We start from the raw sequence: 12,138 nt of genomic DNA on the forward strand, positions 1-12,138 counted from the left end.
TTCAGATGTAGCACGTAGCACGTTCCTTTGATTTTTGACTGAGACTTCCTCGTCTACGGCTTTTTGCTACATCAGTTTTAAAAGCATCAGGCAGTCTGGTCTCATTAAAATGAACACTTTCCTCGTTTTGGCTCCGTTTGCAGCTTGCTTGAGGAAAACCCGTAATTGCGCTGACGGTTGAGTGACGGCTCACTGTGGTTCCTGAGGGATCTGACACCTGGGTCAGCAGGGGTGTTTGCCTGTTGCCACCGTATTGTTCTGATGACCCTGACGGGGCCGGACTGTAAGGGGATAAGGGATTGGTTTGCTCTCCCTCTGAGTGGACACAGGGCTATCCATAGCCCGGGTTCTGTACAGACTGCTGAGAGGATGCAATCTGATCCACATTTGCTGGACATCAGGATCCCATAGGTGCATGAAGTCCATTTAGTTTGTTGCCTTCTGCATTCCGTAATGTGACTTCCATAGTGAGATCTGAGAGGGATGAATTTAATCATTTTACACAAGGCCACTCACTGCTTATTGTGTGAACTTTTGCCTAAGCTGGACTAGAAATGTTTCCGCTGTTCAGCTTTTGTTCACCGTCTCTATCTAGCACGAGAATGACCCTGATCGCAAAAATACATTGGACGCCAAGTGTGAATAAAAAACGAATGCTTTTATGTGCAAATGAAACAAGCCAACATATTAATATCTTAGATACAAGCATCAAATTGCTTGAAAAACCTTTGCCCGTACTTGTTTGTGAACGACTGGGCCTTTCAAAGATGCTCCTTTTACACCCAATCATAATGCAGTCACCTGTCACCAACTGTGCGTCTCATGCGATCTACATGTCTCTCGACTTATTAGCCACATATGTGTGTGTGTGTGTAAATACGCAGCTGCATGACATTATGTTTGTTTCACAGGTACTGTATTGTACAGCATAATGAAGATCGCTATGTTTCTGTTTGTCTCCCAGGTAACGGCCAATGCTCTCCCGGTGAGGTGAACTCGAGAATGTTGGCAGATATGTCAACACCTAATGGACAGACAGTTCCTCAGGGTCCTAATTCCCCCAGTGGTGAGTGCTCAATCAAGAGATAACACATTTCTGCAGTCTGCCAAGAGCAGCTACCCTACACACACACACACACACACACACACACACACAGACACAGACAGGCTCTCCTGCATATATACTGTTCTAATTCACCAGATCAGTTCATTCTGATCTTTTTTTTTTTTTTTTTGCCTTTATGAAATCTTCAGCACTTTCACAATAAAAGACTTCTGCAGAAGGGAAGGTTACTTTATTTCCTCTGAACCTGTGGAAGGCGTTTCACATGAAACATACAGAGGGTGTGTTAAGTCTGGGTTTGTTGAATCGAGCAGATGAACGTGGCAAATGTGAGCAGATTAGAAAACAGGTGCTCCTGATGGTTGGGGGGGGGGCTTCTCACAGGGTATGTTGTCACCACTGGTGTGTGAGTATGTGTGTGAATGAGTGAACAAAGGGAGCGGGGGGGGGGGGGAGGATCGATTTAAAGCACTTTGGATGAGCTTACTTTGAAATTGCAGTCCACAATCTCCACAATCAAAAGCAAAGACAGACTTTAAGAATTTACAAGAGGTTTTGTTCAGTGACGCCATATTGCAACTTGCAACATATCACACTTGTTGTACAATATTGCACTTTCGCAGAAGTGTTGCTTGGTTCCTTTCAGTCTATTAACCTGATGTCTAAGATTGCATCTAGCGATGTCACTGTGAGGCAGCAAAATGAGAAAAGGGGAAACTAAGCGAGACAGGGCAGCTAAGTGAGAAAAAGGGAAGCTTGTTTCCCACAAGTTTAGAGATACAGGGAGGCGTGCAGGGCGACGGCGTTCACAGGGAGATACTCTTCGCCGATAAGAGGTGTAGTCATTCTGGAAGTTGCACAACACGATTTTTTGCTATTTGAGGTTAAGTTACACAAGAGGGGCTGCATCACATCATCTGTTGTAAATAAGCGTGAAGCATTGTCAAATTTCACCTGAACACTTACAAGCTTAAAATGTAAACTGTACATCAGCTGACCTGTCAGAAGAGTAGAATTACACCCTTTGGGCTGAGTTGAAGGTAACAGAATGTCTTCTTCAAACGGATGATTCGCTTTCACTCAGCCCCTCAATGCCGTGTGATTTATATGGACTATGTTACTGGTGCTGTATCCAGAAGAGAGAGGGAGATGTACCAAACAAAGCATTGCAATGATTTTTTTTTTTCATTGCTGCTTTTGTTTTGTTCGCAAACGTTTTTGATTAAAAACTTTGTCCTCATCGGACCACTCTGTGCATTCTGCTCTGCAACACTGGAGAGACAGATGTAAAGATGCAAGGAGCTGAATAGCAAGGACGTTCAGGTCTGCTCCGTGTTGCCAGGATACAGCTGTCGAAGACAAGGCTCGATCACAACGTGGGTATTGGGATAAGAGCTGCTTCTTTACAAACTGTGGCATTGGAAATGTACAGTATCGGTTTGAAGAATGTGGTTGCTTTCTGGATATTTTTTCTCCTATGGTAGAAAACGTTACCAGTATTTCTACATGTGTTTTACGAGCCTACAAGTGTTGAATGGATGCGGCTCCAGAGCTCAGGGGGACAGTTGATGGATGCAGTCAGATGGGAGGCTTTAGGAAAACAACCACTTATGCTCGAGCTGTGATTGCTGCCCCAGCAAATCCCAGAACAGGATCATCAGGATCAGTAAGTTTTGCCTGCAGAGTGTGCAGACGGTTTCGTACAGCCCCTTGCATCCCCCTCAAACAATTAACAAGAGTTTGTTCATTTGTAAGATTGTACCATTTGCAGACTAATTACCGTACCTCCGGTCCATGATCAGGGATCAAGCTGAGCTTTTACTGTACGGGTGTGTTTCAGGGAGGGCTGTATTAAAAAGCAGTGCAGTCCTCGCGTGAAGCCGGCAAATGGTTTTGATATTGTTGCATATGACTGATGTGCATAGATAGATCGATAGATATAACCCTAACCCCTACCAGAGCTTTGTTTAAGCATTTCCTCATTTATCCTTAACTGTCATCTCGTGCTGCTGTGCAGAACAAAATACATCTTTGGTGTCGTCGCCTGAAACAGGCCGGAGGCTTTGGCTGAATTTTTTTTTTTTTTTTTTTTTTTTTTTTTCAAATGTCCTCATTCTGGCAGGTTGAGCTGCGTACAGTTGTAAAGTCGGAGCAACTATTAGGACGCGGTTGCAGGTGAATGAAACTAGGTGTAGCTGCGTTTGGTAATTGCCATCCCCCATGTCTTTATTTTTTGCCTACAAGTACTACTAATTGCTGGTGACTGATAACTAGAGACTGCAGGTGGTGAATAGTTTCCCGCCACAACCGCCCACACTCACACACACACTCACACACCCTTACGTTCCATACATGCACACATACACGCACACACACACACACACACACACACACACACGATTATACACTCTCTTGCCCTTGTCATCCAGCCAATCTCCCATTGCTTGTCAGGTGTAAGCTACAGGGCCTCTGACACTCCCTTTCTCTCCAGGGACAGCCAGGAACCAGACCAGCCTGTTTCTCGTTCTCTCCCTCTTTCCGTCTTTTCAGTGTGTCAGTCCATCCTAAAGCTGCCTGTGATGCGTTATTTTGCACATCTATCACACTCAGATGTTCACTGCGGATCAACCTCTCATACTTTCGGCCAATCCAGTCCATCCTGACAGGTCATCTAATGCCTTTATATTTGAAGTCATGCATCACGGGGCCCGGCCTAGGCTGCATAGTTGCTATAGAGAGTGTTGCATGGTAGAAGTATGTTTAGGGCACTCCCATAAAACCTGCGTTTTCCGAACATGACTCTGTGAAGTCTTACATCTCAGGATTGCTGTTGTTTGCGTTTTACAGAACTGACAATTAAGCAAGAAGAGGAAACAGCGGAGGACAACAGAAGCCCAGCGCTTGAAGAAATAAGCCAGACAGGGGAGGAAGAAGGAGCACTGGAGGAATCCATGACTGGCAGCCCGAACGATGCACAGGATGGGTTATCTGGACCCAATGTGACAGCTGACGCTGGAAGTCGACAAGCACACGGTACTGATGAGTATATTTCCAAATGCCATTCAAAGCGTGTAGTGCCTCAAAGAGGCTGCTTGCTATAATTGACGCAGTTATTTCACGAAACATCTTTAGCGTATTAACAATGTCTTGTAATGATTGAAATCAGGGCGGTGTGCACATTTCCCACTCCTCAGAGTCAGACATCATTTGTTTTCCTCCGTAGTGGGTGTGGAGCGCTTGCTCTTCTTTTTTTTTTGTGCGTTTGCTGAAAGACAATAGCTCAGACTTGGAATTATTATCAGGGAAAAAATATCCTTGGAATCCCCCGCAACCTGTTTCCAACTGACGCCACGACTTCTCAGGTTGTCACAGCATTAGGATCATATTTCTCTTTTCCAACTGGCAACAGATCAAAAGATTTTCCATTAGAACAGAGGATAGTCACCGAGTCACTGTAAAAATCAGAGGTTTAGAGAACAGCATTGTTGCCAGTCTGCCGGTCATTACCCATTCATTACTCTAGAGAATATATAATTTACTATAAGAAACATACACAGGTAAACGGGGTAAAGACATGTTGTCGGTGTGGATTTGTGAGAAGGCGTTCGATTAGTTTGGATTTTTTGAGTGTGATTTGATTCAGCTTAGTTTGAGTGCTATCAGTTTAATTTAGTTTAAAACAATCCAGCTTTTTTTTTTCTCGACTTGTATAACACAGGGCAGCTCTCTTCACTTAAGGCCAATTCATCTCCAAATGCTGGCATGCACAACTACTCTACCAGAGCGGATACAAAAAAAAAACAGTCTATTTCCACATTGTTAGAGACAAATGAAAGGGTTGATAATTGTAAATGGAGATTGGATTGAAACGTTTTTGGGTTTTTTTGTCTTTTTTTTAAAATAATTGCCATGAGTAATCACAGAAGTAGTTCAAGGATTCATGTGTTATTTGAGGACAATTTGATAGACTTTAATTTAACTCCTACAATAAAAAAGCGGCCATGAGTGGTTAGTACTTTGTGCACGCAGGGAGACAAAGTTAGCTGTCAGTTCTGAAAAAAGAAAAGCTAAATGAGTTCAGTTAAAAAAAAAAATGTCTGCAGTGTTCTTGAAACTTTCTAAAAACATCTCCCGCAATGAGTGCGGTATTGACTTCCTGTGCCTGCCTCTATCAGGCGACAGGCCGTTCCAGTGCACCCAGTGTGGCGTCTCCTTCACCCAGAAGGGAAACCTGCTGCGACACATCAAGCTGCACACCGGCGAAAAACCCTTCAAATGCCCCTTCTGCAGCTACGCCTGCCGGCGGCGTGATGCCCTCACCGGCCATTTGCGCACTCATGCTGGTAAGACTCCTCCTCACCCTCTTCTCCTTTTTACTCATCCACTTCTGTTACCCAGAAGAGACGTGTCTTTCATCAGAAGCGCTGCAAAGATCCGGGGGAATAGGAGACCCATGACACTGACGTATTTATTTTCAAATGAGACTCAGTTCAATATTTTGGACAGACCCCTGTGTAAAATTTGATATTCTGTTTCTCCCAATATTGTGCTTTTGTTTGCATGTCCACACTCTCTCCTGCTGTGAGTGTGTGTACCTGATCATTGCAGTTTGCCTCTCACATAACATAGAAAAAAAATACAAAAAACGTTTTTAATCAATGATCTGAGGACTAAAATGTTCCTTTCATAAAGAACATTTTACATCAGGAGGAATCTTGGAGACTGCCGCCTAGTTCAACATAATGCCAATCTTTTTGATCAATGTAATTATTAATTATTTTATTATTTTTCATTTGTAAGTGCCTCTTCATCGTCCTCATTGGATTTTTTTCTTTTCTCTTTGTGTGACTAAAGAAGAGCTAGCAGAAGCACAGTAGCCACGGTAGCCATACCGTGCGGTTGGTGCCTCTATTTAGCATTGTTGTTGGATAGATGTGTTTTTTTTTTCTTCTTCTTCTTCTTTCCTCTGTACATGAGTGTTATAGACGGTGCTGTGAGTGTTTTGTGGTTAGGCACCAAGGACATGCTGTTCCTTAGTAGCTTGACTGGCTCAGGAGGAAACTATCTGTCTGTTGAGAATCACATGGGGAGCGCTGGCTGCGTCTCTCAACTGTAACCCACTTTCCTATCAGAGAGGATGTGCTCGCCCCTTTTTTTTTTTTTTTTTTTTTGCTCCTTTGAGATCAAGGTCAGACAATACCGTCATTTCTGCCTGTGATGCCCCCACAGGGGTTACTCATACGCAGTTCCCTGTTTAGACGCAGGCAACGTGTGTGTTTGGGTGTGAGTCCATGTGTTTGTGTACACATTTTTTTCGTCTCTAATCGCCGTATCAGTTGCTTCTTTAATGGGTTTTCTTACTTTTCTTATCTCCACGTCTGTCCTGCGTTATCAGCAATGGCCATTTTCTTACTTTCACTTCCTCTATTGTTCAACTGATTTTGTTTGTCACATACCCAACACCCCCCCTCCCCTTTTTTTTTGGTTCCCTTGAAAAATCATGATTAGTAATTCACACCTGGCCATTTTAGTCGGAAATACGAGGATTCTGTTACGCTGCCATGACGTTCTTGGACACGCGGGGGAATGTCTCCACAGTCGCCAGATGCTGCAGACCTGACAGCTCTGGCCTGGTGCCTTGCCAGGAAGAACAGGTGTGGCCAGAAAATAGAGGGAAATGCAGCATTGACAGAGAGGTCAGGCGAGGGAAAAAAAACGTGCGACAGGAGCAAGAGATAGTCAAGAGTATCGGAACAAAAGCACGTTGAATTGAGACTGATGTTCCTAAGGTCTGGTAGAATATTTTAATTATCCATTGAGGCGCGGGATAATGCAAGGCGATTCTCGAGAGGCAAAAGGATTTCACACTTTTTTTGTGCGACAGACGATTTAGATACGAGCAAGTTCCCGTTTATTAGCCAAATGCAATCAGTCAAGTGAGTCTGAGTGCACAGTGTGGATCATTTACATGACTAAGAATAGCAGCTGAAAGGTGGATTCTTCAGGTCCATCCAACATCTGCACAAGGTCGCGTGTGGGTGGTTATATAAATATGAAAAAGTAATGAAGTCTATGGTGTGTGTGTGTGTGTGTGTGTGTGTGTGTGCTTTCGTGCTTGAGAGAGTGTGTGGACGAGAGCCGCCAGGAAAACGAGGCGGCGCCACTCGACTGAATAATGCCTACTCCACTGTTTTACTTTCACGCAACGAAGACAAGAAAAAAAAAAATGATTTCCATGATGACGTTTTTTTTTTTCGTTCAGAAGTTACGCTCTCTCACTACCCAGAATGAATATTACTGCAATGACCCCGCAGACACACTTACTCACGCTTAAATAATACCGAAACCTTTTGTTATTAGCCACCACTTTTCCTACTCAGAAAAAAGATAATGAATCCTAGTTTCGAGTTCTGCCAATACAATGTCATTCATAGACCACAAGACTACTGAATGACACATAAAGCAGAAAAAAAAGGCTGTTATCATTCCTCATGATGACTGCTGATGCAAGATTTGGCCGCGCCATTCTGCGACACTTGCATATAAAAGCAGTCAAGGTAAGAAAGACGTTCACAGACAAAGGAATATCCAGTTCTGAGTAACTTCGATACTTTATTGAAAAAAAAAAGAAAAGAAAAAGAAACTAAACATCCCTCTCGGTGGGAGAAAAGCACTCAGGTTCACGTGTGAACTGTCACCTATGTTTCACTGTGTGTGTGCCTGTGTCTGTGTGTGTGTGTGTGTGTGTGTGTGTGTGTGTGTGTGTGTGTGTGTGTGTGTGTGTGTGTGTGTTACAACCTCCACTGCCTCAGACTGAAACGTGTTTGGTTTCTCTGTTCTCACAGTGACAAGAGCACAGGATCATCACATCTTTCTTCTAGTAATAACTGTCCCCATTATGCCAGTGAGCGTCTTACTACACCGCGTTGCTAATGATGGCGTCTGGGTCACACCAGTGAGCTGCTGTGGCCCCAGGTTCACTCACCGAGTCCCTTTATGAGTCATTACATTAGTTTTGAGAACCCGTTTCCTCAGCAGTGTCAGCCTGCGTAGGGTTTTATCTTTAATACAGTATGTCACAATTACGTTTATACACAATTTTTGACTCAACTTCTACCTCGCTGTGGAAACAGCTCGTGTACATTCCGTCACACGAAGGTGGTGACCAGTGACGACTACGTAACTAACTAACTAACTACATTTACTTAAGTCATGTATTTAAGCACAGCTCAGTGGCAACTGTGTGTAATACCACAGTGTCAACATTATTTGTTACTGTTTTCCTCCCCTCCACTTCATTATGGAGGGAAATGTTGCACTTTTTGCTCCACTACAGTTAGCTACTAGTTACTTTGCAGTTTACTTTATGCACCAGAGCAAAGTAGCACATTTTTTAAGTACATTTGTTGCCCCCAAAAATACTTCTGGTTCTTAAACTGCCAATAAAAGAGTTGCTTCAATGTACAATTATGAATTTAAGGCTGATTACATAATGTAATGGATACAGAGTAAGTAAACCATCCGCATCGACAACTTTACATGGTAAAGTGCTCTCTAGGTTGCTTTTCCAGTGGACAAATTGTGATAAAGTGCCCTCTCATCATGATTTCCTGCGTGCTGGTGGTCCACTGCATACAACTGGTCACTTCATTTCTTGTCGCCACTGCCTCCAGTCCGCCACTGGACTAAATGATTAAATTAACTCTTGTTTTGTCCTGCAAAACAATCCAGGTGTCTTTGAAACAGCAGCACAGGATATATGATACCACTTGGAATGCAATGGGGAACAAGCTGTTGCCACCTTTAAGATACTTTAAGACTTTAAGTACTATTTGCTTGGCTGACTTTCACTTTTACAATGTAATATTTGAACACAATGTCTAAATATTACTGAAGTACAACTTTTGGTTACTTTTGGGCCTGAGGAATATTATAAATCCTCAGATGCGTTGCAATTCTCTCTAGAGAAGATTGTCTCACGGCAGAAAAGAATAAGGAAGAAGGAATTGAACATGTAAAACCTAATTCTCAACATCATGATCACCTGTAGCAATTTTGTGAGACCGGTCAGTTGGCTGGAACCAACTGGAAGACGAAACATTGTCTAGATGTGACAATGTGGTGGCTGTGGTTCAGGAGCATGTTGAAGTGTCCTCAGGCAAGATACTGAAGCCCAAACTGCTCTTCGATGGCTCTTCCATTCAGTGTGTGAATGTGTGCGAAATGCTGAGCGTAGAAGTATCGCTGATTGATTTTATTAGGAAGCTCCTGATGAGCCGGCTGGCACCTTACATAGCATCAGTGTGTGAATGAGATTACGAATTGCTGAATGCAGCAAGTGCTGCGAAGCACTTTGAATAGTCATAGAATGGAGAAACAGCCGGTCAATTAGCTATTAAGTTGACATAAAACTAGCGTCAGGTGTACCTGTTATGGCCGGCTACGTCTTGACCTCATGAAGAGTATAAGCAAAGACAACAAAAGTAAATTAATCCATTTATTGAAATGATTAATAATTACAAACAAGATATGTTTTAAAAGTAGCAAACTTTGAAAAAAATAAATCACGCATAGAAATCAAAAATTTGAATGCATAGAGATGAAACTGATAACAGTTTCAGTATCACGTTGCAGCCCTCTGAATCATAATCCATTAGAAACTGAGGTGCAGAGAGATTCCCACCCCCTAGACACCAGTGACTGGATCCGTGAATCACTGGTAAACTTGTACCTACGCGTGTTCCAGGTGGAAATTAACTTGTCCCAACCACAGCACTCACACTTGGATGTTGGATGGATGTAGGCTAGACGGTGGCGGATGGCTTGACCGAGATAGATGTGAGAGATGTGCCTCCATCTTTCCACTTGTCTCGGTTGGAAGAAATGGAATAAAATACAAATGACACAATGAATCATACTACACCTCCATAGCAGTTTAACTTTGGAGTTTGTTTCCTACCGCCACCATGGGATGCGATTGTTCACTCATGCTGTGCCCCTGCAGCAGTGGGAGTTTCTGCTGTGTGTTTCAGAGACCAAAGCGTTTTTTTTTTTTAAAAAGGCAGACGCCATGCAACTATCTGTGTCGCCCACAGCTGCTTTTTTGTGTCTGGCAACAGTCGTGTGGAATCCTCACACTAGTAGTGGAATATCCATGATCTCAGAGGCTGGGTTAGTTTGTACTACTGACTGTTCACACTATTTACTACAACGCGCCACCTGTAAACGCTGCAGCAGGTTGCATTATCTCATCGGACACTACCCACTTCTTTCTGTCTGCGCGGCGGTGAATGAAGTTTAATATTCTCTCTTTCTCTCTCGTTCTTTCTCTCTCTCTCTCTCTCTCTCTCTCGAATGTCTCCACTTTTTAGTTGGCAAACCACACAAGTGCAACTATTGTGGTCGGAGCTACAAACAGCGCACTTCTCTAGAGGAACATAAAGAGCGCTGCCATAGTTACCTGCAGGGCATCGGCTTGGATCCGACCGCCAACACTGGCCCTTACACAGGTAAACGGTTTTACTAAACCTGAAACTGAAAATGCGAAGGCGGCATAATGTGTAACGGTAACTGTAATACAGTAAAGTAAAGTTGGATCTCACAGGAAAAAAAAACCCGCATGTACACAGCTAAGGCCTTTACGGAGCATCCACATCTATGTCAATTCTGCACAGAATGTTATCGGGCTTTCTGATTTATTATTTGCTTGATGTTGTTTTTGATGATTTTTTATTTCTCTGTTAACACATTTGCACGACTCATGTATATACACTTAAATGCTTCAGAAGGTTATTTATTAATTCATTTTGTCCTCAATGAATGAAAATAATTCAAATGAATTGAGGCTAAAATGATTAGAAATAATAACCATAATAATAAACTATTTATTAACACTTTTCAAAGTGAAGGTTGAAACAAGATGAAAATGTATTGACTGGGGCAACTCAAACCAAGCAATTCAAATGACAAACAATAGGATGAATACTAACAATGAAACAGGCGTGTGGCAATAAGATGGTGTGCCAGAATAAATAAAAGGTTTTTTGTGAAAAGATGGAAGTGATTTAAAAGAAGTCACTGACTCAAACAACTTCCTCTGGGATTAGGAGGCTTTATGGGTGTATGGCAGAACTGAAGTTGGATGTTTAAATTAAATGTCATAATAAAAAATTCATGTTTTTTTTTGTTTTTTCCTGAAAGCAGAATTCTTATTTCAGTTTGATTTTTGCATTTCAAGAAAAGCAATCTGTTCGATTTGACCAATTTTACTTTGAAGCGTCAACACCCCACCCATGCGTTCTTTCCCTCTCTGACTCCCTCCGCCTTCCCGAACTGTCCAGGTGAGGGACCTACAGAGCCGAGGCCCATGGCGGAGGCCAACACCATGGCCACGTTCGAACGGCCGCCTGTTATCGAAAGGCTGCAAAACAACATGGGCAAGAGGAAGAGCACCACGCCCCAGAAATTTGTGGGTGGGTATCTTAAAAAAAAAAAAAAAATCTTCCAAGAAGAAGTTAAACAGCTTTTCTCTACTTTGTCATTGTCCTTGAGGAGCAGTATTATGTGACGCATTATATAATCTGAATATATTTCAACTCTTGCAGTGTCTTTTTGTGTCTAAAGTGGAGTTGGAGGTTGAGGAGAATTTGTTCTGTTGAATTCTACGCTGATGGATTAACATGCAAATCATAGATGGTGACTGGCCTTGACCTCAACTCATGCAGCATTTCAGTGGGTTTTGTTGTGAAAGGAGTGTATTACTTGTCCAAGCAGACTGTAATTTTGACTTGACAGTAGCTTTGCAGGACCTTCATTAAACTGTCAGCACGTAATGCTAATATCACTTTTATGCTGATAGCATTTTCAGTTATTAACGCGTCTAATTGTTTTTCTGTGCTCGTCACTTTGAGTTTTTTTCCCCTTTCCTTGCAGTGTCGCATCATACAGTATTATATTACAACACACAATAGACCTGCCCTAGTTACGAGCACAGATTCTTTCTCTGAATTTGGTTTAATTTGCCACACTATTAGAAAAAAGAGAGAGAGAGAGAGAGATTGAGCAAGCTAGAGCAA

The 12,138-nt window shown here is 42.6% G+C and overlaps 1 protein-coding gene across 3 annotated transcripts in view; it reads left to right on the forward strand.

The window, feature by feature from the left end:
• Window positions 1-12,138, forward strand: part of ikzf2 (IKAROS family zinc finger 2) — a 199,249-nt gene that overhangs the window by 181,930 nt on the left and 5,181 nt on the right. For all 3 annotated transcript variants that reach the window (XM_037110834.1, XM_037110835.1, XM_037110833.1), the window contains 5 exons: window positions 965-1,066; window positions 3,911-4,096; window positions 5,239-5,406; window positions 10,435-10,572; window positions 11,404-11,535. In XM_037110834.1, coding sequence (XP_036966729.1) covers window positions 965-1,066; window positions 3,911-4,096; window positions 5,239-5,406; window positions 10,435-10,572; window positions 11,404-11,535 — 726 coding nt within the window. The remainder of the gene's footprint in view (window positions 1-964; window positions 1,067-3,910; window positions 4,097-5,238; window positions 5,407-10,434; window positions 10,573-11,403; window positions 11,536-12,138) is intronic.

The sequence above is a fragment of the Acanthopagrus latus genome, chromosome 9 (assembly GCF_904848185.1).
Source record: "Acanthopagrus latus isolate v.2019 chromosome 9, fAcaLat1.1, whole genome shotgun sequence".
Classification (NCBI taxonomy): Eukaryota; Metazoa; Chordata; class Actinopteri; order Spariformes; family Sparidae; genus Acanthopagrus; species Acanthopagrus latus.